General features: G+C 41.0%; 1 protein-coding gene across 3 annotated transcripts in view; it reads left to right on the top strand.

Moving 5' to 3' along the window:
- LOC114041195 (zinc finger protein 260-like) overlaps nucleotides 1–26,416 on the top strand; it is a 39,116-nt gene extending 12,700 nt beyond the window's left edge. Inside the window, exons 1-5 of one of the 3 annotated variants that reach the window (XM_027859523.1) lie at nucleotides 5,093–5,301; nucleotides 5,722–5,798; nucleotides 10,844–10,970; nucleotides 11,250–11,345; nucleotides 24,475–26,416. In XM_027859523.1, the coding sequence (XP_027715324.1) occupies nucleotides 5,766–5,798; nucleotides 10,844–10,970; nucleotides 11,250–11,345; nucleotides 24,475–26,345 (2,127 nt within the window). In that variant the 5' untranslated portion in view covers nucleotides 5,093–5,301; nucleotides 5,722–5,765 and the 3' untranslated portion in view covers nucleotides 26,346–26,416. Of the gene's footprint in view, nucleotides 1–5,092; nucleotides 5,302–5,721; nucleotides 5,799–10,843; nucleotides 10,971–11,249; nucleotides 11,346–12,665; nucleotides 13,262–24,474 lie in introns of those variants that run through there. The other 2 variants (XM_027859522.1, XM_027859524.1) reach the window with 2 other exon arrangements.
- Nucleotides 26,417–26,944: the final 528 nt, after the last annotated feature.

Consider the following 26,944-nt stretch of genomic DNA (forward strand, 5'->3'; position numbering starts at 1 on the left):
CCCACTTTAACATATACCCTTCAAGTAGAGGGAACCCATCACCACTTTTGTGCAGCTCTAATTGTTGAAAGTCTTTTCCTCACTTTGGGCCTCACTTTGTCTCCTTTCTTTCTTCCCTCTGAGACCAACCAGAATAAGGTTAATTCCTCTTCCCCATGAAGACACCTTCAAATACTTGAAAATAACTCTCATATTCTCCCTGAGTCTTCTCCATGTCCATCTCTCTCACTTGATTCTTATGTCATGAACTTAATGTGGCTCATAACTCTTGTGGTTGATGCAGCCTGATGCGGCAGTGGATAGAGCACTGGGCCTGGAGTCAGGAAGACTTGAGTTTAAATCCAGCCTCAGACACTCCTAGCTCTGTGACCCTGGGCAAGTCATTTAACGGCTACGTGCAAGTTTCCTCAGCTATCATGTGGCAATAATAGTAGCACCTCCCTCCCAGGATTGTTGTAAGGATCAAAGGAGTGAATGCTTGTGAAGCATTTAGCACAGTGCCTGACACCTAGTGCTTACTAAATGCTTATTCCCTTCCCTCCTGCCCAGTTGCCTGCCTCTGGATACCCTCCACCTTATCGGTGTTCAGCCAAGAGCTGAATTCGGTACTCCAGATGAGGTCTGACAAGGGCAGAATACACTAGTCTCATCATGTCCCAGAAATTATGCCCCTCTTACTGCAGCCCAAAGTCATGGCACCTTTTTTCGGTGCCACATCACACTAAGCTTGCAGTCCAATAAGACCCCCAAGTTATTTTTCACAGCTGCTTTCTATCCATTCCTCTCCTATCTTATACTAGTGAAGTTGATTTTTTTTAATCCAAACATAGGATTTTAAAAGTTTCCTCATTGAATTTTATCTTATTGTATTCAGCCCATTGCTTGAGCCTTTCAACCTTTTTTGGACTCTCTCATCCACTGGGTTAGCTATCTCAGATTTTTCTTGTCAGCAAATTTGAAGAGTTTATCAACAACTATGCCTTTTTTCCAAGTCATTGATTGATCTCTTATCTAATCTCCCTGCATTTTCTTCCCTGTTGCAATTTGTTTATATTATGACCTTTTATATATACTCATTGTATTTATTTGGAATTTATTTTGGTGTGTGGTGTCCACTGTTAGGCTAAACTTGATTTCTGTCTTGGCTCTCCAGTTGATTGGTTTTCCTTAAGTATTTTTCAGTGTTGCATGGGGGTGGAGCATTAAGCAGAGATGAGTTTGTGCAAAAACAAAAGGGAAGAATAAGTATAACAACAAAATACACAAATAAAAAGATACTGGGTACTTACCGGGACATCCTGTTCTTTGGCTCCTTCTGGCCCCTTCCCCACTCTCTCAGCCCAGGGAATAAGAAGTGGCTTCCTTCCACCATCCTGGGTTCTATCCCATTTGCCTTTCTCCAGGAATTGTCTACCCCAGCCTGGAAGTAGAAGTTTCTTGGTGGGATTATTCAAATATTCTTTTCTGTGGTTTGTCTGGAGTTTCTGTGGCATCCTATCCGTGTGAAACATTGATTTGAGAGTATAGAATAGTTTCATAGCTGTCCTACCTTTCAGACCCTCTGTCCAGGCATATTTTGAAAGAGTATTGATAGCAATTAAGATAAAACCACTGTTAGAATCAGAAAACTGACTTGTGTCTAACAGGCTGTCTTTCCCATGGGCATCAGAAACTGATTGTGTTCCTAGGAAAACTGGCCTGTTTTGGTTTGTGGAGAATGTAAGTGTCATCCCCACCTTCAGTCAATCACTTACCCCATGGTCCACTCATCCACTCTTTAGGGCTTCCAGGGGAAAAAAAAAAAAAAAGATGAGACACATCTAGCTGTCCCCACACCAGGAGTATAATAGCTTCCCTTTAAGTAAGGGCTGTGCTTTGGTCATACTAGTGCCCCCAACAGAATGATAAGGATACATAAAATTTATTGAGATGGAGAGAGTGAATATTAGTATCTAATAGTATGACATCAGACATGGGCCTTTCTTTTTATGTATTTATAGTTTTGTGTTGATTAGGAGATTCCCATAATGTCTTACAAGTATATCTTTACTAGCCCTCTTCTTGGATTTGGAGTCTAATTGGCTAGCTTCATTGTGGCTGACCTTCTGGGCAGTCTTTCAGAGTTGTCACTCGTATAGCATGGTTATCAAAAAACAGACCATATCTGCCATTATATTCAGGTGGCACAGTGGATGGAGTGCCAGGCCTGGAATCAGGAAGGTCCACGTTTAAATCTGGCCTCAGACGCTAACTGTGGCTCTGGGCAAGTCATTTAACGTTGTTTGCCTCAGTTTCCTCATCTGTAAAATAAGTTGGAGAAGGAAATGGCCAACGTCTCCAGTATCTTTGCCAAGAAAATCCCGAAAGGGTCACAAAGAGTTGGACACGACTGAAATGACTGAAGAACCATAAGCCATTATGTTCAACACAGTCATTTTGTAAGCCACTGATGTGATAAGGTTCGGCACTTAGGAGATTTCAGTATTTGTAGAGGTGTCACACATTTCTACATCCACAGCTTCATTCAGCCCCTTGATTGCAGGAAAACAGTTGCTCAGGTCTGTTCACTACACAATCACTGCATTAATCATTTCTCATACCATTTAGCCATTTTAAAAGGTCTCGGCCCATTACACCCTTCACCACAGGAAGCATCATTCATGAACAGAGTGGCCTGCCCCATTTCTAAGAGCCAAACAGTCAGGTTTCTGGTTCTGATCGTTCCCCTCTTCCTCCTTTCCTGCTCCCGACAGACCAGGAAGGCACCTTTCTTTGTCCTCTTCATGTTCTCTAAGGCCAAGGAACACCAGCTTCTGCAGGTGCTGTCTGGCTGTCATCGGTAAGGGCTTTGGAGCACGTGTAAACATTCTGTGGCTCGTAGTCTGCTGACCACGAGGTGACTAGGAGCCACTTTGGTTTCATAGTTGGGTCTTGGGGTTGAGGTGGAATCCAAAAGGCATAAGTCATCTACAGTCTGGCCCTTCTCTTCTGGTTACTTCTTACTCCCTGATAGCATTCTGGTGTGAAGACAGAGACGATGCTTTGAGGGGAGAGGCCTCAGACCTTCCTCATCTGAGACAGACACAAAGCCTTGGTTCTCTGCCCTTGCTTGTGATTTCCTTGGAGATGAGTATGATTGGAGGCTGTAATTTTGAGTGTGGAAAGGCCAGGGGAATGAGCCATTCGGTAGTCTGTGTCAGGGTTTGTGGCCAGCCAGTCCAGCTTTGAGGCCCTCAAGAACAACTTTCGAGAGCCAGCCTAGCAGTAGGTGAGACGAGGGCTTAGCTAGTAGTGATGCCCTCTCCCCCCTCACCGCCACCCCCCCCCCGCCTGCTTCCTTTTGGATGTGAGGTTGGGTGGAACCAATGATATGTTGAAACTTGGTTAAAACTGAATTCACTCTCCCTAGGGACCAAGGTGATATTGGAGAGAGTATGTTCCCAGGATGTATGTGCAGGGGAATGTTTGTGTTTCAGTTACTGCTATATCATTAAAGTAGATATCCCTTTGTAAAAGCTTTGTTGTTTCTGTTCAGTCATTTGGTTGTGTCTTACTCTCTGCGACCCTATGGACATTGTCCATGGGGTTTTCTTGGCAAAGATACCAAAATGACTTGCACTTCCCTTCTCCAGTCTGTCCCTATTTTACAAATGAAGAACTGGGGCAAAAAGAGGTTAAGTGACTGGCCCAAGGTCACACACCAAGTGTCAACTCATATCTTCCTGATTCCAGGCTCTGTGCTCTATCCATTGAACTGCCTAGTTGCCCTTTTGTAGAAGCTAGTTGGTGTTAATTTGTGAAGTGGAACTGGGGTAGTAGTCACTGGTGGCTAGCAGCGGGGGAATGGTGTGGGGTCCTTTAACCTCTCAAGGCTACTAACAGAGGAAGAGCTTGGAGGCTTTGTGCAGGAGACAATTAGGCCAGAGTACTCGCTACACCACCTTCCTTCAGCTTCCTCCTTCCTGCTTTTTCCTCTCTTGCAGTTGCATGGTAGAGGCACTAGGTGGTGTGGGGGATAGAGCTCTGGGCCTGGAGTCAGGACCTGAGGTCTGACTCGGGAAGACCTGAGTTTAGATTCTTCCCCAGACACTTAGAAGCTATATGAACCTGGACAATCACTTAACCTCTGTTTGACTCAGTTTGCTCAACTATAAAATGGGGATCATAATAGCACCTACCAGCAGGTTTGTTGTGAGGATCAAATGGAATAATATTTGTAAAATGCTTGGCATAGTGTCTGGCACATAGTAGGTGCTGTAGAAATGCTTATTTTCCTTCCCCCATGCCCATGGGATGTTTTGGACCAACTTCTTAATTTTTAGTTAGCTAGATCATTTTTCACTTGAAATGTTTCCTTCAATAAGTGTGATATCCAGTTTAATTCTCCTGAAGGCGTTTCATCTATAGTATCCACAGGGGAGTGTGGGTGAAGGTGCTGAGGGGAGAAAATTCACCAGTCCTGGGTCTGTGCAGTTCAAGCTACAGTCCAACGTTCCTTCCTGTTCTCCAGGTGGATCTAATTTTGCTTCTCTGTATTATTTTTCCTGCCTTTCCCATTTTTATTCTTGGGGGAGGAGGAGGGGTTTCAAAGGTGTTTTATATTTGGTGAAGAAGTTTTGAGATGACCATAGTCCCCCGGCTTTTCTGAAAAATATTTTTGTCTTGGTCTGAAGATCCAATCATTGTATATTAAGAACATATATTCATTTATGTAAGCACCAAAATGTTGGTAAGGAATACTGCTAAAATACCACTGGCTACCAAGATATTGTAAGGAGATAAAAGATGGTTCTCCTCACCCTGGGAGGTGGGGGAACACAGATGTCCTGGACTTGGGCGGGTTGGCTGTGGCCGTGCTGTCAAATGGAGTTAGTTACCTGTTTTGTATCCTGGGGGGAGAGGAGGGAATTGGAGATGAGGAGGAGGGGCGTTAAGGGAAATGAAAGCTGGGTCAAAACAAAAGGCAAAAATAAAAAGTAAAATAACAATACAGCGCAGAAAGTATTTGGAGCCCTGGCCTTGCTGGGACCTCAGGTGTAGGGGGTAGGGGGCGGGGAGAGAGGATGCCGCTCTTCCCAAGCTGCACAGTCTGGGAACACGCGCAGAAGCTTTCCCTGGCCTCAGGACCACATTTCCCACAAGTCCAGGAAAAGCTCTGGGTCTTTCTGCATAGGCCTGCGGCTGTGGACACATAGGAACTACAGCTGGTACCTTGGAGAGCAGCCGGAAGGAAGAATCTCTGGAGATTTCAGTTCTCTGCATCCATTCTCTCTTAGGCACTTAGCAGCCTGCCCCTCCTTGGTGAGTGTCACCTGGTCAGCACCAGGGACACCCAGGCGGCCTTTGGAGGACCTCACCTGGCCGGAAGCCCTCCTCGTTTTCCTGCCCCTGAGCCTCAGTCTGGGAGGAGGGGGGAGGAAAAAGGGGATGGAGGTGCTAGCTGCTCAGAGCCAGGGTGGGTCTGTCTCAGCTTCCTTTGTCCTGGAAGCAGCAGGCGAGGGGCTTTCTGTGAACTACTTGCGTGTCTAATCCTGCACAATCATGGAACTCCTCTGAGTCTCAGTCTCGTCACTTGTAAATTGTGGGGAGGGGGTGTGGAGCAGGGTGATCTGGTCACTCAAATGCCTTCTAGCCCAAAATCCACGGTCCCATGAATTCTTCCTGGTGCTGGGAGTGATGAGAAAATGCTGGCCTTATTCCTTTCTGATCTCTCCTTCCCAGATCTGCCTTCTGAGAACTCTGTTGTTTTCTAAAAGGAGAAGGAAATGGTCCCTATCGGCCCCCCAACCAGCTTTCAGGTGAGTTGGAGTTTCTTCACGACCAAAATGATTAAAACCTTGATTTTTAGAGCACAGACCAATTTCTTTCCCGTATATTGGAAACCAAGAGACAGAGTCTCTACCTGATAATTATTGCTTTATACGTTTCTAGCTTTCTTTTCCTCCAGTCCTCATTTCATTGGTTAAGACAATCGTGGCTGTTAAGTACTTGGTACTGAACTAGATGCTGTAAGGGATGAAAAATAAGTATATGTGGCTGCCCCTTCAAATAAAGAGCTTTGAGTTTCATTATGGAGACTAGATCAAGACTAACTCTTTAATACGTATTACTTATGCTGTCCCCAGTAATGTCTACTGTTGAAGTGCTAAAATCAGTTCATAAAGAGATTAAGTACTATGTGAGTTAGGAGATTGGGGATCAAATGAGCAGGGAAAGATCATTGAAGACTCCTCTGACTTGGGCATTGGGGATAGTTAGGTTTTGGGTAGTTGGGGAAGAGAGAGTTATACCACAGCATCTCTTGGAATCAGTGTGAAGTCTGGGTTGGTTGTAATAGATAGTTCACCTTAGGCAGTGGTAGGAGATGAGTCCAGTTGTGCCCAGAATGTAGACAACCATAAAGAACATAGTATTCAGTTTGCACCTCTTCAGAGAGCAGATCTTTGAGGGGCAGCTAGGTGGGTCCGAGGATATAGTGCTGGACTTGGAGTTAGGAAGATAAGAGTTTGAATTCTGCCTCAGACACTCTGTGTGACCCTGAGTAAGTCTGCTTCAGTTCCACAATAATACTACTTCCACATATTTTTATAAACTTTTTCACTTTACGATCATTACTTGGGCATTGGAAGCAGGAATGTCTTCTGTGGGGGGGGGGGAGGTATGAGAGGGCAAGTTGTAGGAGCTGTGGTCTGTTGAGAAAAGAGAGATCTGCAACATCATGGATGAAACCAAATCCCAGTGGGCTAAGAAGGGAATGTATTGAAAAGAAAAAGATGGACATACCTGAAACATATTTAAAGTAGTTGACCAAGGACACCGGGTCACAGAGGAAGTAAAGTTAGGGAGAAGCTGATGGTCTTTTTCCTGAATGGTGGGTGCTGATGGGGGAAATTGAGGTATCAACGAGGATGCAGAATAGATATAATGGATGTTGAAGAGTGAGAGAGCTAATCAAAAAAGAAGTTGGGGTGAGAAATGGAACCATCCAGTTTGAGATGTTTAGGTATGAAACAGTGGCTATTGGAGTCCAGCCCGTGACCATGCTCTCTGATGGCTTATTGTGGAGTAGGGGTGAGTGAATGGAATGGCAATGATCCATCTGACTTTTTAGTGATGTGTTGTGAATGTCAAAGTGAACAAAGATACAGAGAAGAGCAGGATGGACACATAAGATAACAACCAAACGCTGAAATTATCTAGGCAGGGTGAAAGGTGGCACTTGGGAATGGGTATATGAAGGTAAAGATGATACCATTGCAGCCTACCCTCTAAATGGTTCTGCTCCAGAATGGGTTCCAGGTTCTTCAAGTGAGTCTTTGGGTATGGAGAATTCATGAGTTTCCTCAGTAGCTTAAATATATGTTTGTAGGATGTGGGAAGGAGTGCCGTGGACAAGTCACAATAATGACAACTCCATAAATAAAAGCATGGAAGCTTGGTAATTTCTAGGAGCCCCCAGTAGCGTGGATAGAGAGAAGCAGCAAAGCCTGGTCATCAGTTCTGTAGTCAGCGCAGCAAGTTCCATTTACCAGCTGCAATATGGAACATCAGGGCACCCTTTTGTATGATCTTATGCGTTTTGGAGGTATCTGAGAGTTTAGGAAACAACTGCATTTAGGGTTAGGGTTGACTAAACAGTAAGAAAGATAGATGGGGGATGTAGGGAATGAGGGATGTAGGGAATGAGGCATAACTTGAAACACTGTGGGGCCAATGATGGAGGAAGATGAAGAGAGAGCATGGTGATCAGTAAAATAGGGGAGCCAGAGGAGCCTAGAAGGAGGAGGCACAGAGTGACTGGTGCCAGAAGAGCAAAGAGCCTAGATGTCTGTAACAGCCTCCTTTTATTTTCTGGGGGTCATTCTCACCATGTTTTAGTGTCAGTTTCTCTCCCATCAATAACCTCCATTTGGACACCTATTTATCAGGTGATGCTATTTGTAAAGGTTGTGCTGTCTCCTCTTTCCCTAGCAAAAACTCAGAGGAAGACATTTTGCACAATCTTCTTTCAACCAACAGAATTCTTTAATTACTCTGATTTAGCTTCACTTAAACTAGTAGGCCTGGAAATTCCTCCAATGCCTGGGACCTGGATAGGATTCATCTGAATGTCAGGCCCTAGCTTGTTTCCGATTCCCTATACCCTTCCTTCATTTCTTCTTTATTTTATCTCTATTTTTGTTTAGGGTTTGGGATTACAGAATACCCAAGAATTTGTGTTAACCCAGAGTGTCCTAAACTATACACGTGACTCAAGGTTGGGGTTAAGGCTGATGGTTTTCCAGACTATCGATTCCATCAAGACAATGATGCTGTTTATAATTTGTCACTCACCTTGCGGGGTGTCATTGGCTCCTGTTACCCTGGATTTCTTTAAGTGACAAGTTGTTCTGATAGAGCATTTCTTCTGAGGGCTCTTATTCCTCAATATTCTGTTGTGCATAGGCAGTTCAGCACTGTTTGTCTTTAGCTTTTCCTAAGAAGTGTTTGCATTGAAAAGGGACCATGCTCCGGCCTTGGAGTCAGGAGGACCCAAGTTCAAATCCGGCCTCAGACACTTGACACTTACTAGCTGTGTGACCCTGGGCAAGTTGCTTAACCCTGATTGCCTCACCCAAAAAAAAAAAAAAGAAAAAGAAAAGGAACCATGGTGGATTACAGTGGACTTTATTTTCTAGGGAGGCAAAGAAGACTTTTTATTGACCTAAGAAGCTTCAGGGTCTGAATCTGAAAGAAGACCTCTGACCTCTGGTCAGACTTCAGTCTCCTTTTCCTTGAACTGTTTGTAGAATATTGCATATATTGTGAGACTTGACTGATCTGTTGATTGGTTTTGCTGAACTGTCTTTTTTCTCTTGTTTATTCTTAATTACGAGGGAAGGCTCATTGAATTGGGGAGGGAGGAGCTATTTATTTGGAAGTAAAAGTGATATAAAAACAAATTCAATAATTTTTTTAAAAGAATGATGATAAGAAGAAGTAAAACGAGGTCCCTTTGGTCTTTTAATTGCCTCACTGAAGGACACAGTAACTTATTACGCAGGTCACTGGCTCATCATCCTGAAGTCTTTCCAAGTAAGTTTCTAAAAGACTGTATAAAATATGCCACTTAAACTATGCAGACTTAATTCTTCCCATACCCTGGGTAGCTTCTGGATATTTCCACTCTATGATTTCTGCCACTATGAAAGCTTTTGGGTCCTCCTTGGTGCCAATTTAGTCCTTCCCAAATAGCAAGCTAGAGTGCAGTCCAGCTACTTTTGTGTAGGTGTGAATAACGGGTTTCAAACTAAGTGAAAGTGTGTGACTCAAAGCGCTCATGTGAAGAACATTAAATGCTGGAGCACTGCTCTTTCAATGTGCTGCAGAGTTAAATATACTTTTTTTTAAAATAGCATTTTAATTTTCTATTTCATGAAAATCTGCTCTCTCCCCCTCCCACCTCCATCCCTCCACCTTCATTGAGAAAGAAAGAGAAACAAAATCACTCATAACCAAGCAAAACAAATTCCCTTGTTGGCCATATCCCAAAAAATATGTCTCAAATGGTATTTTGAATTCATCTCTCTGTCAGGAGGTGGACAGCATGTTCCATCATCAGTCCTCTGGAATTGTGGTTGATCAGAGTTCTGAAATTATTCTGAGTTGTTACTTTTTCCAGGAATATTGTTCTTGTTTACATTGTTCTGGTTCTCACTTCACAGAGTTGACTACAAAATTAAACACGTAGCTGATACTTAGTTAATGCTTTGAACAATAACTTAGTAATTGATCTGCCTTCCTTCTCCAATACATTCTCCACAAAGCTGTCAATACAATACTCCAAAGCCACCACTGTGACCTGTCCCTCCTCTGTTCAGTAGAGTCTGGTGTCTCTATTGCCCCCAGCAGCAAATACCAGCTCCTTTTTTTTTTTTTAAATTAAAAACCCTTCACTACCTTATTCCAGACAACTTCTCCAAGGCCTAGTAGATGGTATCCCCCTATACCCACTCTCTGGTCCAGCCAAACTGGTCGTCTTAATGTTTCTCATATACAACATTCCATCTCCCATTTCCATTCCTTTTCCCAGAATCCTCCATGCCTAGAAGGTGCTTCCTCCTCATCTGTACCTCTTAGAATGCCTGTCCTCCTTTGGATCTAAGCTCCAGTACTGCCTCCAGCATGAAGACTTTGTTGACCACCTCTTTTTAAAAAATTATATGCCCAGTTCATTTATCTTTCTCTCTTTCATTGATAAAAGTGTTCGAAGATACACATTTTTCCCTAAGGACTGCTTTGGCTGCATCCAAACATTTTGGAATATTTGTGTATCTGTTGTTCTCTCTGATAGAATGTAAATCTTCCATAAACTATACTTGCCATAAAGACAGCAGTGACTCTATCAGATTGTAAATTCCTTGAGAGCAGGGACTATCTTTTGCCTCTTTTTTGTATCCGTAGTGCTTAGCACACTGCCTAGCACAAAGGTGCTTAATAAACACTTGTCGATTGCTGGACTATGGCCCTGTTCTTTATTAGCTTATATGTTGGAGGTAGGAGGGTGTCATCAGCCCTGATAAGTAAATAGCAGATATATACATGGTAAAGAAAAACTAACTTCTCCAGGAAATAGACCTTAGGAACTAGGGGCCAGGAATGGATAAGGATTGGTCTCATACAGGAAGTGTTGCTTGGGCTGAACGCTGAAGGAAGGTAGAGTCTACAAGGCAGCAATGGGGAATACTCAGCCCCTGAACTGTTATGAAGGATACTTCTGATATAGCTGGCTAACTTCTAGTCACCCCAAAGGCCCACGTGAAAGAGGTTTCCTGGGTGACCAGGAATTTGTTGAATGTTTCAGGAGTCAGTGACGTTCAAGGATGTGGCTGTGGAATTCACCCGGGAGGAGTGGAGGCAACTGGACCCTGCTCAGAGGAGCTTGTTCAAGGATGTGATGTTGGAGAACTACAGGAACCTGGTCTCCCTGGGTAAAGGCAGATTTCCTTTTTGACTCCAAATTTGCTTACCGGGGCTTCACGTTCTCATTTGCTAGAGGTTGTGTGGTGTCTCCAGAGCTCAGCTCACTTCTGTGGGCTCAGCTGGCTTGGTGGGCAGGAATATTCTGGGATATGTGTGATATTGGGGCTCGTAGGATCCCAAATTTAGAGTTGGAAGGGATGACCCTAGAAATTATCTAATTCCTGACCCTTATTTTATGGATGAGAGACTGTGTTCAAAGCACTTTCCCATTTCTTCCCCCTGAGCAGGACTGGCTGTTAACAAACCAGGTGTTATCTCCCATTTGGAAAGAGGAGGAGCACCGTGGATTCCAGAGAGAGCTGTCTCAGGAGGCACCTTTCCAGGTGGGTGATTGAAAACCAGGCAGTTGGGAGTCACTGCAAGGAAGAGCTGCAGTCTTCTGGTTGTCCAAGGGCAGTGTCTTTCAAGTACTGGCTGAGGTCCATGCCTCAGAGTTTCCCGGGCTCTGGGAGAAAGCCTGCATCTGTCCAGCTGGAGTGTTCTCATGTACATTCACCTTCACTTCAACCAGTCAGTTGCCCTAGGATCACTGAATGGTCGATCTCGGAAGGACCTTAGATGTCCCTTCTACCATCTGCTTTTATAGATTAGGCCACTGAAGCCCTGAGACCTGAAATGAGAAAGAATTACACGATCTCAGCACCGGAAGGGACTTCGAAGGCCGTCTAACCCAACCCGCGCTTTTATGAAAGTTAGAGAAGCAGAGTCCATTCTGTGTCCCACCTGCTAAGTGTCCAGCCTGTGCTGCCATACCTTCGCTGAGGTGGAACCCACCACCCTCAAGGCAGCGCGTTCACCCCTTCTAGACCGCTCACGTGGGGCATGTGTTCACCAGCTCTTTGTACCTTCTGCCCGGAGCGCTGCCCTGTGGGGCCAAGCATCGCAGCTCCAGGCCCTCTTCTACATGACAGCCCTTTAAATATTAGAAGACAGCTTTGGCGTTCCCCTTTTCTCCCTTTAATCATCAGGAGCCATCCTGGTTGTCATCATCTTGACATCATATGGCACATCACTATCCTTCCTTACCTTTTATACAAGCACAACACTCGTTTGGTCTTCTCTTTCCACTGCATTCATAGTTTGACATTTCTGCTTGTTCTATGCAGTTTCAGAGAAAGGTGTTTATCTTTCTGTATCTGTCGTTGTCAGGCTTCCCTTTCCACCTTGTCTTCCCCCTTCATCCCCTTCCACGGTCATCCCAGAATTTGTCCAGGATTAATAGACTCTACTAATCCCTTCCTGGGCCAGGCTTCCCTCCCCCTTTCTTGCTTGACTGCTCACGTGGCTTGGATGAGATGAATGTCAATAACTGTTACATATGATGACATGTAGCCTGCCATCGACTCCTGAGGTCTTCCAGGCCTGACCTTCTGCCCTGCCTCTATCCCTCACAGTCCCTGGGCACTGTCATCCAATCTGCCTGTGTAATTTATGGATCCTTGGGCCTTGCCACCCACCTATTTCCTGAATCTTGGGCCTTTGCCCATACCTTGCAGCTGAAGTTTCTTTTACGTGTTTTCTTCCCTATTTATAGGGTAAGGTCTCTGAGAGCAAGGGTTATCTTAATTTGTCTGTTTGTATTCCCACAGTGCTTAGCTAATAATAAATACTTAATGTTTTTTATTCTTTCTCAACTCACCTAGGTAAACATTTATTAGGGATCACGGCTAAGCCCTGAGGATATGAAGAAGCCTTAGTTCTTCTCCGTGATGCAGTATTTATGCAGAGAGGTGAATATGAGATGATTCCAGGAGGGAAAGATCCTGGTCACCTGATAACAGATGCAGAATGTTGAGAGAAGAAAAAGCTTTATGTAGATCCTCATTGGGATGGTGTTTGAGCAGAGCCTTGAGGCCATGGATTTCAGGTGTTGGAGTTGAGGAGGGAGGTAAAACACTTAAAGTTTGAAAGAACGTTTTCAAAAGTAACCCTTCAGATTTTTTACTGTGTCCACTTGGAACGCGAAGGGCTGCAAACAAAATGCAGCGAAGTGTGTTAGACACGGTCAGAGATTGGCCTCAGGACACAGGTCATGTCTTGGCTTCTGGTGGGCTTGGCCACTTGCTGTTCCCTCACCTGGACAGTCTATATCCAGTCACTGGCTTTTGTGGGGTCAGGCCCCCATAGCACAAATGTGCTTCCTTTTCAAAAACTTTTACCTCTTTGTAGGTATCATTCTTTTAGTTCTACTTTCTTCACTCTGTGGCATTTCATAAAAGGTTTCCCATGTTTCTCTGAATTCTTCATGTATCGTTTCAAAATCTATTATTACATTATATAATTAAATTATGTAACAAAATTCCAGAGGTGACATGAACCTTAATTGTTATCAGTTAATCGGCAAGCATTTATTAAATGCCTATGCCCTGCAGTGGGTGTCAGGGATAGGACAAAAATGAAAAAGTCCCTGTTCTCAAGGAGCTACCCTTCTTTCTAGTTATTCAACTTGTTCCAAATCTACCTAGTTTTATTGCCACCTAATCCACACCTCACATTTCCTGTAAGAACAGGATGAGAGACTTGGTCAAAAACTCTGCTAAACCTATCTACATGCTATATACAGCATTTGCCTGATTTACCAGTTTAATTACTCTTTAAAAAAAAAGAAAAAAATCTTAGTCCCACCTGTTCTTGATGAAGCAATGCTCGCTGGTCTTTTGTGATCACTGCTTCCTTGCTGTGATTTTCACTAATCATACCTTTATAATAGGTTTTAGAATTTTCCATGACTGAAGACCAAGATCATGGGTATATAGGTTTGCAATTCCATTCTTATCTCTTTTGGGAATCAGGATATTTGCCTTTCTTCAGTGCTGGGATGATAGTATTAGCAAGCAATTTTGATATCATGTTTTAAAGTCTATGGAGCATGTTACATATGTTATCCCCTTTGAGCTTCAGCACCTTGGGACGAAGATACTCCAGGTATTATTATTGTCTCCATTTTGGGGATGAGGAAACTGAGTCCCAGAGAACCTAAGGGACATGTGCATGGTGACAGAGAGTAAGTGTGAGAGGTAGTGTCTTATCCATGCACCACCATCTTTCATTGATTATCAACCTTGGTTCAGTACTGACACCTGCCACTGTCCTCGGTTATCAAGAGTCTAGCTCATCTGGCCCTGTTGTTCAACTGTCTTCTTACTTACCTTGGCCATCAGTTCCTTATAAACAAGTAGGGCAGCTTTGAAAGTGACATAATAAATTTATTATGTGCTTAAAAAGAAAAACAAGCTGTATGTAATCGATCAGCATTTCATATACAACGCCCCCCTTCTGTTCTATAGTATAATTTGAATGTTCATTTTATTTGGCATTCACTTGAGAGTTAAAAAAAAAAACTTATAAGACATTTTTGTTCTGATCTTTAAAGTCCAAAATGGTATGCTTCAGTCTGTATTCAGACAATATTAGTTCTTTCTTTGGAGGCAGCTAGCATGTTTCGTCATGACATGTCCTTTGGGATTGTCTTGGATCATTATATCACTGAGAATGGCTAAGTCATTCACAGTTCTTCATCACACAGTATTGCTATAACTGTATACAATGTTCTTCTGGTTCTGTTCACTTCAATTTGTATTAATTCATTTAAGTCTTTCCAGGTTTTTCTGAAATCATCCTGTTTGTCATTTCTTATAGCACAATAATATTCCATTATAATCATATACCACAGCTTGTTCAGCCATTCCCCAATTAATGGCATCCCCTCAATTTCCAATTCTTTGCCACCGCTAAAAGAGCTGCTATAAATATTTTTGTAGAAATAGGTTCTTTTCCTTTTTTTTAATCTCTTTGGGATACTGACCTAGTAGTGGTATTGCTGGATCAAAGAGTATGCACAGTTTTGTAGCCCTTTGGGCATAGCTCCAAATTGCTCTCCAGAATGGTTGGATCAGTTCAGAACTCCTCCAACAGTGCATTGGTGTTCTAGTTTTCCCACATCCCCTCCAACATTTATCATTTTCCTTTTTTGTCATATTAGCCAATCTTATAGGTGTGAGGTGGTAATTGCATTTCTCTAATCAATAGTGATTTAGAGCATTTTTTTCATGACTATAGATAAATTTGATTTCTTTGTCTGAAAACTATCAGTTTGTATCCTGTGACCATTTATCAATTAGGGAATTACTTGTATTCTTATAAATTTGATTCAGTTTTCTATATATTTGAGAAATGAGACCTTTATCAGAGATACTTGCTATAAAAACTTTTCCCCCAGTTTTCTGCTTTCCTTTTAATTTGGTTGCATTGATTTTAATTTGTGCAAAACCTTTTTAATTTTATATAATCAAAATTATCCATTGTACATTTTGTAATGTTCTCCATATCTTGTTTGGTCCTAAATTCTTCCTTTATCCATAACTCTGACCAGTAAACTATTCCATGCTCTCCTAATTTGCTTATAGTGTCACCTTTTATGTCTAGCTCATGTACCCATTTTGAGCTTTTCTTGGTATACAGTGTGAGATCTTGGTCTGTACCTAGTTTCTGCCATACCGTTTTCCAGTTTTTCCAGCAGTTTTCATCAGATAATTAGTGTTTGTCCCAAAGGCTTGGACCTTTGGGTTTATCAAACACTAGATTACTATGGTTATTTAGTACAATATATTGTATACCTGATCTATTCCACTGATCCACCATGCTATTTCCTAGCCAGCACCAGATTGTTTTAATAATATAAAGACTTCTTGAAAGAAAACTGAGCTTTGAAAGGAGTTAGGTATTGCAAGAAGCAGAGACGAAGAGGGAGAGCACACCAGGCATGAATTATCATAGGCCCAATCTAAAGCACGTTCCAGGTGTAGGATACCATCAGTCCTTGGGGAGCACAAAACATAATTAAAATCAACTGGATTGCTATGTGATCAGAAATGATCAGAAAAGACATAAGGTTAAAATAAAATAATAATCACTTCCTCTTGCAGAATCAGTAGGCTGATAAGCATTCTTCAAAGAGTAGCAAGAGGCAAGGTGAAGCTTCTGACCCTAACTCCCTTTGGGCTGTGATTTCTTATCTCAGGCAAGGAAGAAACGAAATGGCCCTCTTTCCCCCTTCAAGAACTAGGCTGCCCTACACAAAGCAGGTGCCACTGTTCCCACAGAGAGGGAAGATGGAATGTCTGGCTCTGAGGGAAAATGATGTATAATCAGCCTGAAAAAAAAAAATAGACTGGTCGTAGATTTTGAGCAGCTTTGAAGGCCAAGCCTTCTTTGGTAATTGAGAGCTACTGAAACATTCTGGGCCTTGGTTTCCTTTTCTGTAAAATGAAAGAGTTGAACTCACCACCCTCCAAAGGGTGGTTCTTCCCACTCTGGATCTATGATTCTATGAGCCTGTGATGAGACGAGAGCTCCAGAGAAAGAGATAAGAACTGTGTCCACGGATCGGGGGGTTATCTGCATGGAGATAATAACTGAACCCATGGAATCTGATACGATCACTACTAAGAGAGAAAAAAGAACCTAGGATGGAGCCTTAGGGTGTACACAGTAAGTGGGCAAAGTAGGGGTAGCGATGCAGCAGAGGAGGCAGAAGATTTGAACAGATGAGAGGAGAACCAGTAGACTAGAGAGTATCCAGGAGGAGGGAGTGATTGATCAGCAGTGGTCACAGTGTCAAGAAGGATGAGTACTGAGAAAAGTCCACTGACAATTAGATCAGTGGTGATTCTGAAGGGACCAGATTCATTTGAGGGAGGTCAGAATACAGAGTTTAGAAGAGAGTGCAAGAAGAGGTAGCACCAGGGACAGCTGCCTTCCTTCTCCCCGTCACTTGTGCATTGGGTTTCCAAACCTTCATCTTTATTAAAATGGATTTCTCTGAGTCATCTTTCTTCAAACAGTGCAATATGAAATTCTTCAGATAAAGCACATCCACTGTCACCTAGCAACAGCATAGCAAAAGCAGAGAAAACCCCTATGCCTCCATTTTATTTCTTTCAAGGGCTAAATTCCTTTTTCTTTTAAAATTTTTTTCCTGTTTTTAAAATTCTGAACATAAACTCTCTAAAAAAAGAGAATAGGGGCAGCTAGGTGGCACAGTGGATAGAGCACCAGACCTGGATTCAGGAGGACCTGAGTTCAAATCCAGCTTCAGACATATAACACTTACTAGCTGTGTGACCCTAGGCAAGTCACTTAACCCCACTGCCTAACAAAAAGAAAACAAAAACAAAACAAAACAAAAAGAATATTTCCAATTACAAAGTAGAAGAAAAAGAGGATTATAGGCGAAACATCCTTTATTACATAGTTTACTTTTTAAAAATATGTAATAAATTCAACATGTTACTTTCCAGGCTGTCTTACTTCTCTTTGTTTTCTTCTGGACTTTCTCTTTCTCTTCTGTGCATTTTAAAATGTTTCAATGACCCGATGACTTCAATAACTTCTTTCTTCTGTTATTTTGGAAACTCTGTTGATAGCTCCCTCCCTGCCCCAAACCCTCACAGTGGGTAAAAAAAGAAAAAAGAAAAACAGTCCCTGTAACAAATAAACATAATTGGGTTCCACAGATTTGCTATCTCCAACAATGTATGTCTCATTTGGGACCTTGGGTCCATCATTTCTCTGTTAGGAGATGGGTAGTATGCTACATTCTTGGTCTTTGGAGTCATGGTTAGTCATTAAGTTTTCAAAGCTTTTTTTTGTGTGTGTGTATGAGGTGATTGGGGTTAAGTGACTTGCCCAGAGTCACACAGCTAGTGAGTGTCATGTGTCTGAGGCCGGATTTGAACTCAGGTCCTCCTGACTCCAGGGCCAGTGCTCCATCCACTGCACCACCAAGTTGCTCCCTAGCTTTTTTTTTTCTTTACATTTTTACTGTATACAGTACATTGTTATTCTGGATCTGCTCACTTCACTCTGCATTATTTTATCCAAATATCCCATTCCTCTGAAACTTTCCCTTTTGCCATTTCCTATGGTGCAATAATATTCCATTATAATCATAAACCACCATATGTTCAGCCATTTCCCAACGCATGGGCTCTAGGTCTTTGCTGTAACAACCAACAGCACCAACCACACTCAGCAAGACAAGATAGAAAAATTCTCTTCAAAATAACTACAAAATTATAAAATATTTGGGAGTCTTAGCTACTGAGATACCTTTGGACTACAGGGATATAATTACAGAACAGATTGCTTGTAGTTGGGCTGTGCTAATATAATAAAGTAATCCTACCTAAATTAATTTACTTATCCAGTGCTATGCCAATGAAACTACCCAAGAATAACATTTTTTAAAAAAAAATTACCAACTTAAACAACAAAAAAAAAGCATTTCCAAACACATCAAAACATTAAAAAAGGACTCTGTGAAACTGAATGTCTACTTTACACAGCTTTTTAATGTGTGTGTGAATAATTCTACATGTTATTTTCTTTTTTAATTGAATATTTTCCCAATTACATGCAAAAAGTTTTCACATTCTTTTTTTCAAATTTTGAGTTCCAAATTCTCTCCCTCCTTCCCCTCCCCCCTTCATTGAGAAGGTAATTTGACATATTATACATGTGTAGTCATACAAAACACATTTCCTTGTTAAGTCACTGCATGTTATTTTCCAAACTATCTCACTTGACTCTGCCTCCTTTTGAACTTCCTTCTGTACTCTTGTGTACATTTAAAAAACTATTATAGTCACATTTTGGGGGTGAGAGGGAGGAGAGAGCACTGTTGCTAACTTTCTCTTCTTCTCTCCTCCTTCCAATTAGCCCAGAGAAAAAAAGGGAAGGAAAAAACAAAAGCTTTGTAATAAATAAACACAGCAAGCCCAATGAATCCATAGTGTGTCTGTCTCTGCACCTTAGAGCTCCTCTGTCAGGAAGTGGTTGATACACTTCATCATAGGTCCTCTGGAGCACAGCTGGTCACAGCTTTGATCTGAGTTCTTATGTCTTTCAAAGGTGTTTTTCTTTACAATGGTGTCTTTGTAGAAGCTGTTCTCCTGGTTTTGCTCACTTCACTCTGCATCAATTCCTGCTCTTCAGGATTCTCCGAAATCCTCTCTTTTTATCATTGCCCAAGGTAAAATGATATTCCATTCCATTCCATACCACAATTTGAAAATAGGTTTAGAAGGGGGGGTGAGAAAAGGAAGAGCAGGCACCTAGTGTAGTTGCCTTTTTAAAAAATTTCAAGCAGCAATTATTCAGTTGTCTAAGAAGCGATCTAAGGCACCCCCACAGATTCTAGTGCCTTTTTAACCCTTCCCTTCTTTAATCTTCCCTTCAGGAGCATTGAGACTATTCCCTCCCTGGTATTACCCTCTTTCTTACTCTCCTCCTACCCATCCCCAGTGGTTACCCTGTTGGATCTGATGGGTTTCTCCACCAAACTGTGTACCTGTGGTATCAACCCTCCGGTGTCCATTTCAGGTAAGAGTGTGCTTCATGTGATGCCCACTCTCCTCTCCACCCTGTCTTCCCTGGTTATATCTTCTCAAGCATGCCAGGTTTCTTCCTTTCTACACTAGTGTATTACTCCTTTTACATTCCCTTCCCTTCCCCTCTTAAAACTCATGGGACAGGACCAATCCACCTCCAAGATCTCTGTTTCTCTTACTGAATCCTCTCAATACTTTTTGAAGACATTAAGGTTCTGAGGGGATACTTTGTTCCTTCTCCTCCTATTAAAATGTTATACTATATCATGATATAGCTCTTTACAGTTACTCAAATGAATTTACTTTCTCCAGTTTTCTTTGGACTCCTGTGTTTGTACGTCTAAGTTCCTACTTAGCTCTGATTTTTTTTTCATCAGAAATGCCAGTAAAGGTTTATTTTGCCTATGGTAGGATTATATGCAGCTTTGCAGGGTAAGTTATTCTTGCTTGTAAACCTGTCTCTCTTTCCTTTTGAAATACCGTACTCTGAGATCTACTCTCATTTTTAGTAGAAGCTGCCAAGTTTTATGTGAACCTGATTGTAGCCCTGTGGGAGTTGAATTGCCTCTTTCTGGATGCTTGCGATATTTTCTCTTTGATGGGAGGTCTGAATATTGTCTGTGACATTTCTGGGGTTCCTTTCAGGAGATGATGGTACATTCTGTCTTTGCTTTGCCCTCTGGTTGTAATAAATGTAGGCAGATTTAATTTATGATTTCTCGAAATAGTATTCAGCTGTTTTTTTTTAAATCATGTTTTTCAAGAAGTCTAATGATTCTCAAGTGATCTCTCCTTAACCTGTTTTCCAGGTGAGTTGTTTTTTGATATCAGATATCTTACTTTTTCTTCTATTTTTTTTTCCATCTTTTGATTTTGTTCTGATATTTCTTGCTATCTCATGGAGTCATTGACTTCTACTTGGTCTATTTTCAGAGATTTTGATTTTCAGTAAGATTTACTATTTGCTTTTTAAAGCTAGTACAACTTTCTAATTCTTTTCTCCAGAGCTTTTATTCCATTTTTGATTTCTTGTTTCATTTCTTCCAGGTATTCATTTAATCCTTGTGGAAAATTCGTGGTTTCCTTTGTAGTTTTTATGGAGTCAGATTTGCAGTCATTTGTTCTACTAGTTGGTAATTTCTTTGATTTAATCATCTCTCTAGCTTTCAGCAAGCATTAAGGGCCTACAATGTGCCTAACACTGTACTAAGCTTTAGTCTCTGAATTGTGTCTTTAAATGGCATAGAGAGGAAAGAGAAGAGAGCCCAAGGCAGAGTTCTGGGGGATACCCATCTTTAGCGGGAGTGAACTGGATGAAGATGCCACAAAGGAGCCTGAGAAGGAGTAGCCAGATAGCCAGGAGGAAAACCAGGAGAGAGTGGTGTAATGGAAACCTAGAGAGAAGAGAGTATCAAGGAGGATGGGGTGACCAACGGTGTCAAAGGCTGCGGAAAAGTGAAGAAGGATGAGGTGTTAAAAATGGCTATTAGATTTGGCAAATAAGAGATCGTTCATAACTCTGAAGAGAGAGCAGTTTTAGTTAAGCCAGATTGTAAAGAGTTAAGAATACAGTGAGAGGACAGGACATGGAGACATCGATTACAGATGGCCTTCTTAAGGAGTGTAGCCACAAAAGGGAGAAGAAATATGGAATGACAGCTAATGAGGATGAACAGATCAAATGAGGTTTTTAGAGGATGAGAGAAGACATGGGCATGTTTGTAGGCAGTAGGGAAACAAGCAGTAGAGATGGAGGGATTGAAGATAAGTGAGAGGATGGGGATGATGAAGGGGACAGTCTTCCAGAGGAGATGGGAGAGAGTGGGATCGCTTGTGCATGAAGAGAGGTTTGCTTGGTAAGGAGAAAGGCAGCCTGTTTGTGAGCCAGAGGCGAAGGAGAAGATAGTGGCTGAAGGCATCTAGGTGATATGAGGTGAGGAGGAGGAAGAGAGAACAGGGAGCTCTTAGCAAATGGTTTCAATTTTTTTTCAGGAAAATCTGAGACACGATTGTCCGCTAAGAGTTTGAGAGCGTAAGTTCTTCAAGGCCCTTTCACGTATCTCAGGACAGAGGGTTAGGGAGCTCAGAACCCTTGGACCTTGGCCGCTCTTCTCTACGGGCTGCAGTACCATGATGGTTGCTGCTCAGTGCCGCTCCCCTAGGCTTCCAGGGTCCCTACCCACAGGCTTTCTCAGGGGAATCCTCTGCTCTCGCTGACTCTAGACACAGAACCTTGCAGGCAAACCTATGCCATCTCTGGTCACACAAGGAGGGCACTTTATCCCTTGCCTATGGGTGCTGGATGTCTTTATGCTGTTCTGAGGTGGTAGATGTCACGTACTGTAGTTTCTAGTTGGATTTCTTGATCATTCTGTCTGGTGCAAACATCGGGTTTTGCTAGATGGGTAACAAGGATTTGGATAGACTATAGCTGTCTTGTTTTGGCAGCCACCTCAGCAGGATAACCTGAAGGATTACTTTTAGAGAGCTAGAAAAAAAAATGAAACAAATCTCATGTGAAGAAACAAAAGGTCAAAATCCTCAAAGGAAATAATGGGGCAAGGGGCATGGGAAACTTAGCAAGGACAGACCTCAAAGAATTCTGCAAAGCAGTTTTCATCAAACTCTTGGTACTGGTTAAAAGGTAGAAAAGTTGATCAGTAGAATAAATTGGGTAAACAACATACAGACACAAAAGACAAGATAACAGTGTTCAATAACCCAGACACCCCAAATAATAGGATGAGCACTCACCATTCGTCAAAAAGTGCTGGCAAAATGGGAAAGCAGTCTGGCAGAAATTAGTTTAGACTAAGTTCTTATACTATATATCACAAAAAGCTCCAAATGTATAAATGACCTAAATACCAAAAAAAACCCCAAAAAAAAGCACCCCCAAAACACATTAAGTTGTTGTTGTTGTTATATAGTGTTTACTATGTGCCAGGTACGGTGCTAAGTGCTTACAAATTACCTCATCTCATTTGATTCTCGCAACAACCGTGGGGGTAGATGCTACTATTATTCCCATGAGAATAATGAGGCAAATAGAGGGTGGCCCAGAATTACAGCTAGTAAGTGTCTGAGGTTAGATGTCAACTCAGGTCTTCCAGACTCCAGGTCTGGCATTTCATCCGCTGTTATCACCTAGGTGCCCCAAGGAAATAAGGAAGAAAATACTTTTTGTAACTATAGATAGGGGAAGAATTTATGACCAAATAAGGGATAGAGATGATCACAGAGAATAAAATGAACAGTTTTGATTATACAAAATTGAAAAGTTTTTGCACAAAAAAAACGAATGCAATTAAAATGAGAAGGTAAACTGGGAAAAAAAATCTTTGCAATAGGTTTCTCTGATAAAGGTTTGATATCCAAGATATATAAGGAACTGATTCAAACATAAGAACGACGGCCATGCCCAAATAAGTAAATGGTCAAAAGATTTGAACGGGCAGTTCTCAAAGGAAGAAACTCGTGCTATAAACAAACAGAAGAAAAATGCTCCAAATCACTATTAGACAAATGAAAATTGATATAACTATGGTTCTATTTCACAACCATCAGATTAAAAAAGATGGAAGAAAAAGGAAAATTACAGTTGTTGAAAGGACTGCAGGAAGACAGGCACAATGGTGCTCTGCTGATGGGGCTGCAAATTGGTCTAACCATTCTGGAAAGTAATAAGAACTATATCCAAAAAGTCACTAAACTGTGCCTATCCTTTGACACAATGATTATCACTTGTAATCCTGTACCCCAAAGACATCAAAGAAAGATGAAAAGGAAATTGTGCATACCCTTTGACCCAGCAATAGCACTTCTAGGGTTGTATCCCAAAGAGATCATAAAAATAGGAAAAGGACCCACATGTACAAAAATATTTATAGCAGTTCTTTTTGTGGTGGCAAAGAACTGGAAATTGAGGGGGTGCCCATCAATTGGGGAATGGCTGAACAAGCTGTGGCATATGAATGTAATGGAATACTATTGTGCTATAAGAAATAATGAGCTGGCAGACTTCAGAAGAACCTGGAAAGACTTGTGAAGTGAGCAGAACCAAGAGAACGTTGTTCACAGTAACAGCCACGTTGTGTGATAGATAACATTGATAGACTTAGCCCTTCTCAGCAATGCAAGGATCTAAGACATCTCCAAAAGTCTCATGATGGAAATGCTATCCACATCCAAAGAAAGAACTATGGAGTTTGAATGCAGATCGAAGCATACTATTTGCTATTTTTTCTTCTCTTTTGTTTTGTTTCCTCTTTCTTGTGGTTCCTTCTATTGGTTCTAATTCTTCCTAACAACATGACTAATGTGAAAATATGTTTAATAGGAATGTATATGTAGAGCTGATATCAGGTTGCATGCCATCTTGGGGAAGGAGGCAGGGAGGGAGAGAAAATTTAAAACTCAAAAGCTTATGAAGTGATTGTTGATAAATCAAAATAAATTAATAAAAAAGACGAAAAGGGCTTATGTGCACAAAAATATGCAAATATGGCCAAGAATTCAATTCCTTGTTTATTAGTTACTTCTGTTTTTCTGTCCATTGATCTTAACCTAAATTTTTTCTGCCAACCTTCCCCTTTTCTGTTCCTAGATTTTCTCTCATGAGATTATCTTTTAAATATACAGTGCTATCCTTCTACCCCTTTTTAAACCAATCCTGTATAATCTTTCAAGTTATGATTTTTTCCTTTTTGCTGCAAACATAATATTATGTTCCTTCAATTACTTTATCTTATTTTTTTTAAGGTAGCCTTGTTCTTACTGGCTCTCTTACCCTCATCTCTGATTCTTTCCTCCCATTTTGAATTCCCTTTCCCTTTGGAGTTTTGATTATTAGTTCATTTCTACCTCTCCTGCTTTTATCTGCCGTATAATTCTTTTCCTCCTTCACTTTTTTTCCTATCAGTTCCCTCCTCTTCTCCCTTACAAGTATTCTAGATTATTGATCATTCTCTTTGACAGATGAGACAGAATTGAATAAGTCTCAGTTTTCTTTCTTCAATCATAGAGAATGAGGCATAGTAATATTTTTTCCCCTTTCTTTTAGAGTGCCTTAATCTGGAGATTAGCTGTGAAACAACAGAGGCAATTCCAAAGCTGGACATTTTTGTGAAAGAGTCATCCAATGAAAGAATCAAGTTAGTAGAAGCCTGGCAGCGTGCTGTTAGATTAGAGCAGCAAAAGGACAACCATGAGAAACAGTACCAGCCAGTGACAGTCACCCACAGGAAAACATCTACTACGTCTATTGCCAATGAACGTAATACATTAGAGAAAGAATTCCATGTGGGGTCAAGCTCATTTCCAAAACGAAGGATTCGTACAAAGAAAAGTCGACATAAACATGATAAACGTGGAAAGAACTTTACACATTTTTCAGATGAAAGTAAACAAGATAGAATCTTTTCTAAGAAGAAACTCTGCAACTATAATAAATGCAGTAAGTCATTCCATTACCATTCACACCTTATGCAACATTACAGAAAATATACTGAAGAAAAAGCATATGAGCATGGGAAAATCTTCAGCAACACTTCATCTCTTACAAACTGTCTGACAATTCATGCTACAGAGAAATTTTTTCAGTGTACTGAATGTGGAAAAGCCTTCAGCTGCAAATCTAGTCATATTCTATATCAGCGAATTCATTCTGGAGAGGAATCCTTTGCATGTAATGAATGTGTGAAATCTTGTAGAAGGAGTATATCCCTTACTAAACCTAAAAGACTTCATATTGAAGAGAAACGCTTTGAATGCAGTGAATGTGGAAAATCCTTCCGTCATTGCAGAAACCTTGACAAACATAAGAGAATTCATACTGGAGAGAAAACCTTTGAAAGTACTGAGCGTGGAAAATACTTTAATCATTGTAGAAACCTTGACAAACACAAAAGAGTTAATACTGGAAAGAAACCCTTTGAATGTAGTGAATGTGGGAAATTCTTCAGTCATTACAGAAGCCTTCACAGACACAAGAAAATTCATACTAGAGAGAAAACCTTTGAATGCATTGAGTGTGGAAAATACTTTAGTCATTGTAGAAACCTGGATAGGCATAAAAGAATTCATACTGGAGAGAAACCTTTTAAATGTAGTGAATGTGAGAAATCCTTTAGCTATAGGACCCTGCTTACTCATCATTATAGAATTCATACTGGGGAGAAACCCTTTAAATGTAATGAATGTGGGAGATCCTTTAGAGGGCGTGGACACCTTAATAGACATAAAGTAATTCATACTGGAGAGAAATCCTTTGAATGTGATGAATGTGGGGAATCCTTCAGAAGGAGTGAATCCCTTAATAATCATAAGAGAATTCATACTGGAGAAAAACCCTTTAAATGTAATGAATGTGGAGAATCCTTTAGAAGGAATGAATACCTTACAAAACATAATAGAATTCATACTGGAGAGAAACCCTTTAAATGTAAAGATTGTGGAAGATACTTTAGAAGAAGTGAATCCCTAACTAAACATAAGAGAATTCATACTGGAGAGAAACCTTTTAAATGTGATGACTGTGGGAAATACTTTAGAAGGAGTGACTCTCTTACTACACATAAAAGAATTCATACTGGAGAGAAACCTTTTAAATGTAACGAATGTGGGAAGTGCTTTAAACAATATGGAAACCTTAGCAGCCATAAGAGAATTCATAGTGGCGAGAAGCCCTTTGAATGCAGTGAATGTGGAAAGTCTTTTCGTCAGTGTGGAGACCTTACTAAACATAAAAGATTTCATACTGAAGAGAAGTCGTTTAAATGTAGTGAATGTGAGAAGTCTTTTCACCACTGTGAAGAGCTTGATGGACATAAGAGAATACACACTGGAGAAAAACTTTTTGAATGCAATGAATGTGGGAAAACCTTTAGAAGAATTGTATCCCTTACTAGACATATGAGAATTCATACAGGATAGAAACTTTTTGAATGTGATGATTGTAGGGAAATCTTATAAAGTAATGTCTCTGATAAAGATCTGATATAAGATTTATGGGGAATTGATACATAAAAATAAATTCTATTCCCTTTTTACAATGATTAAAGAATGTGAACAAAGAATTTGCAAAAGATTTGCAATCTACAACAGACATGTGTAAGAGTGTTTCAGATCACTAATAATAAGAGAAACACAAGAAAACAATTACAATTTTGTCTCATACCTTTAAGATTGACAAAGATGACAAAAGACACAATAGTAGATGTTTGAAAGGCTTTAGGAAGACAAGTACATTAACACGTGGTTAGCAGAGCTGTGAACTGGTCCAGCCATTCTGGAAAAAAAACATTTGGAATTCTGTTTTTAAAAATCACTAAGTGTAAGTACCCTTTGATTTGGTAATACCACTAGTAGGAGATCAGAAAGAAAGAAAGCAGTGCATATATCAGACTTTTTTTTGATATACTGGTTCATTTTACTGAACTATTTCCCCCCTTTTGTTATTCTTTATCATATAGCAACCTTTTGGAAGGGGAAGGAAAAGAATGCAGTGGGAAATATGGGTGATGTAAAAATAA

Source organism: Vombatus ursinus, unplaced genomic scaffold (genome assembly GCF_900497805.2).
Source record: "Vombatus ursinus unplaced genomic scaffold, bare-nosed wombat genome assembly UNPS02014170.1, whole genome shotgun sequence".
NCBI lineage: Eukaryota > Metazoa > Chordata > Mammalia > Diprotodontia > Vombatidae > Vombatus > Vombatus ursinus.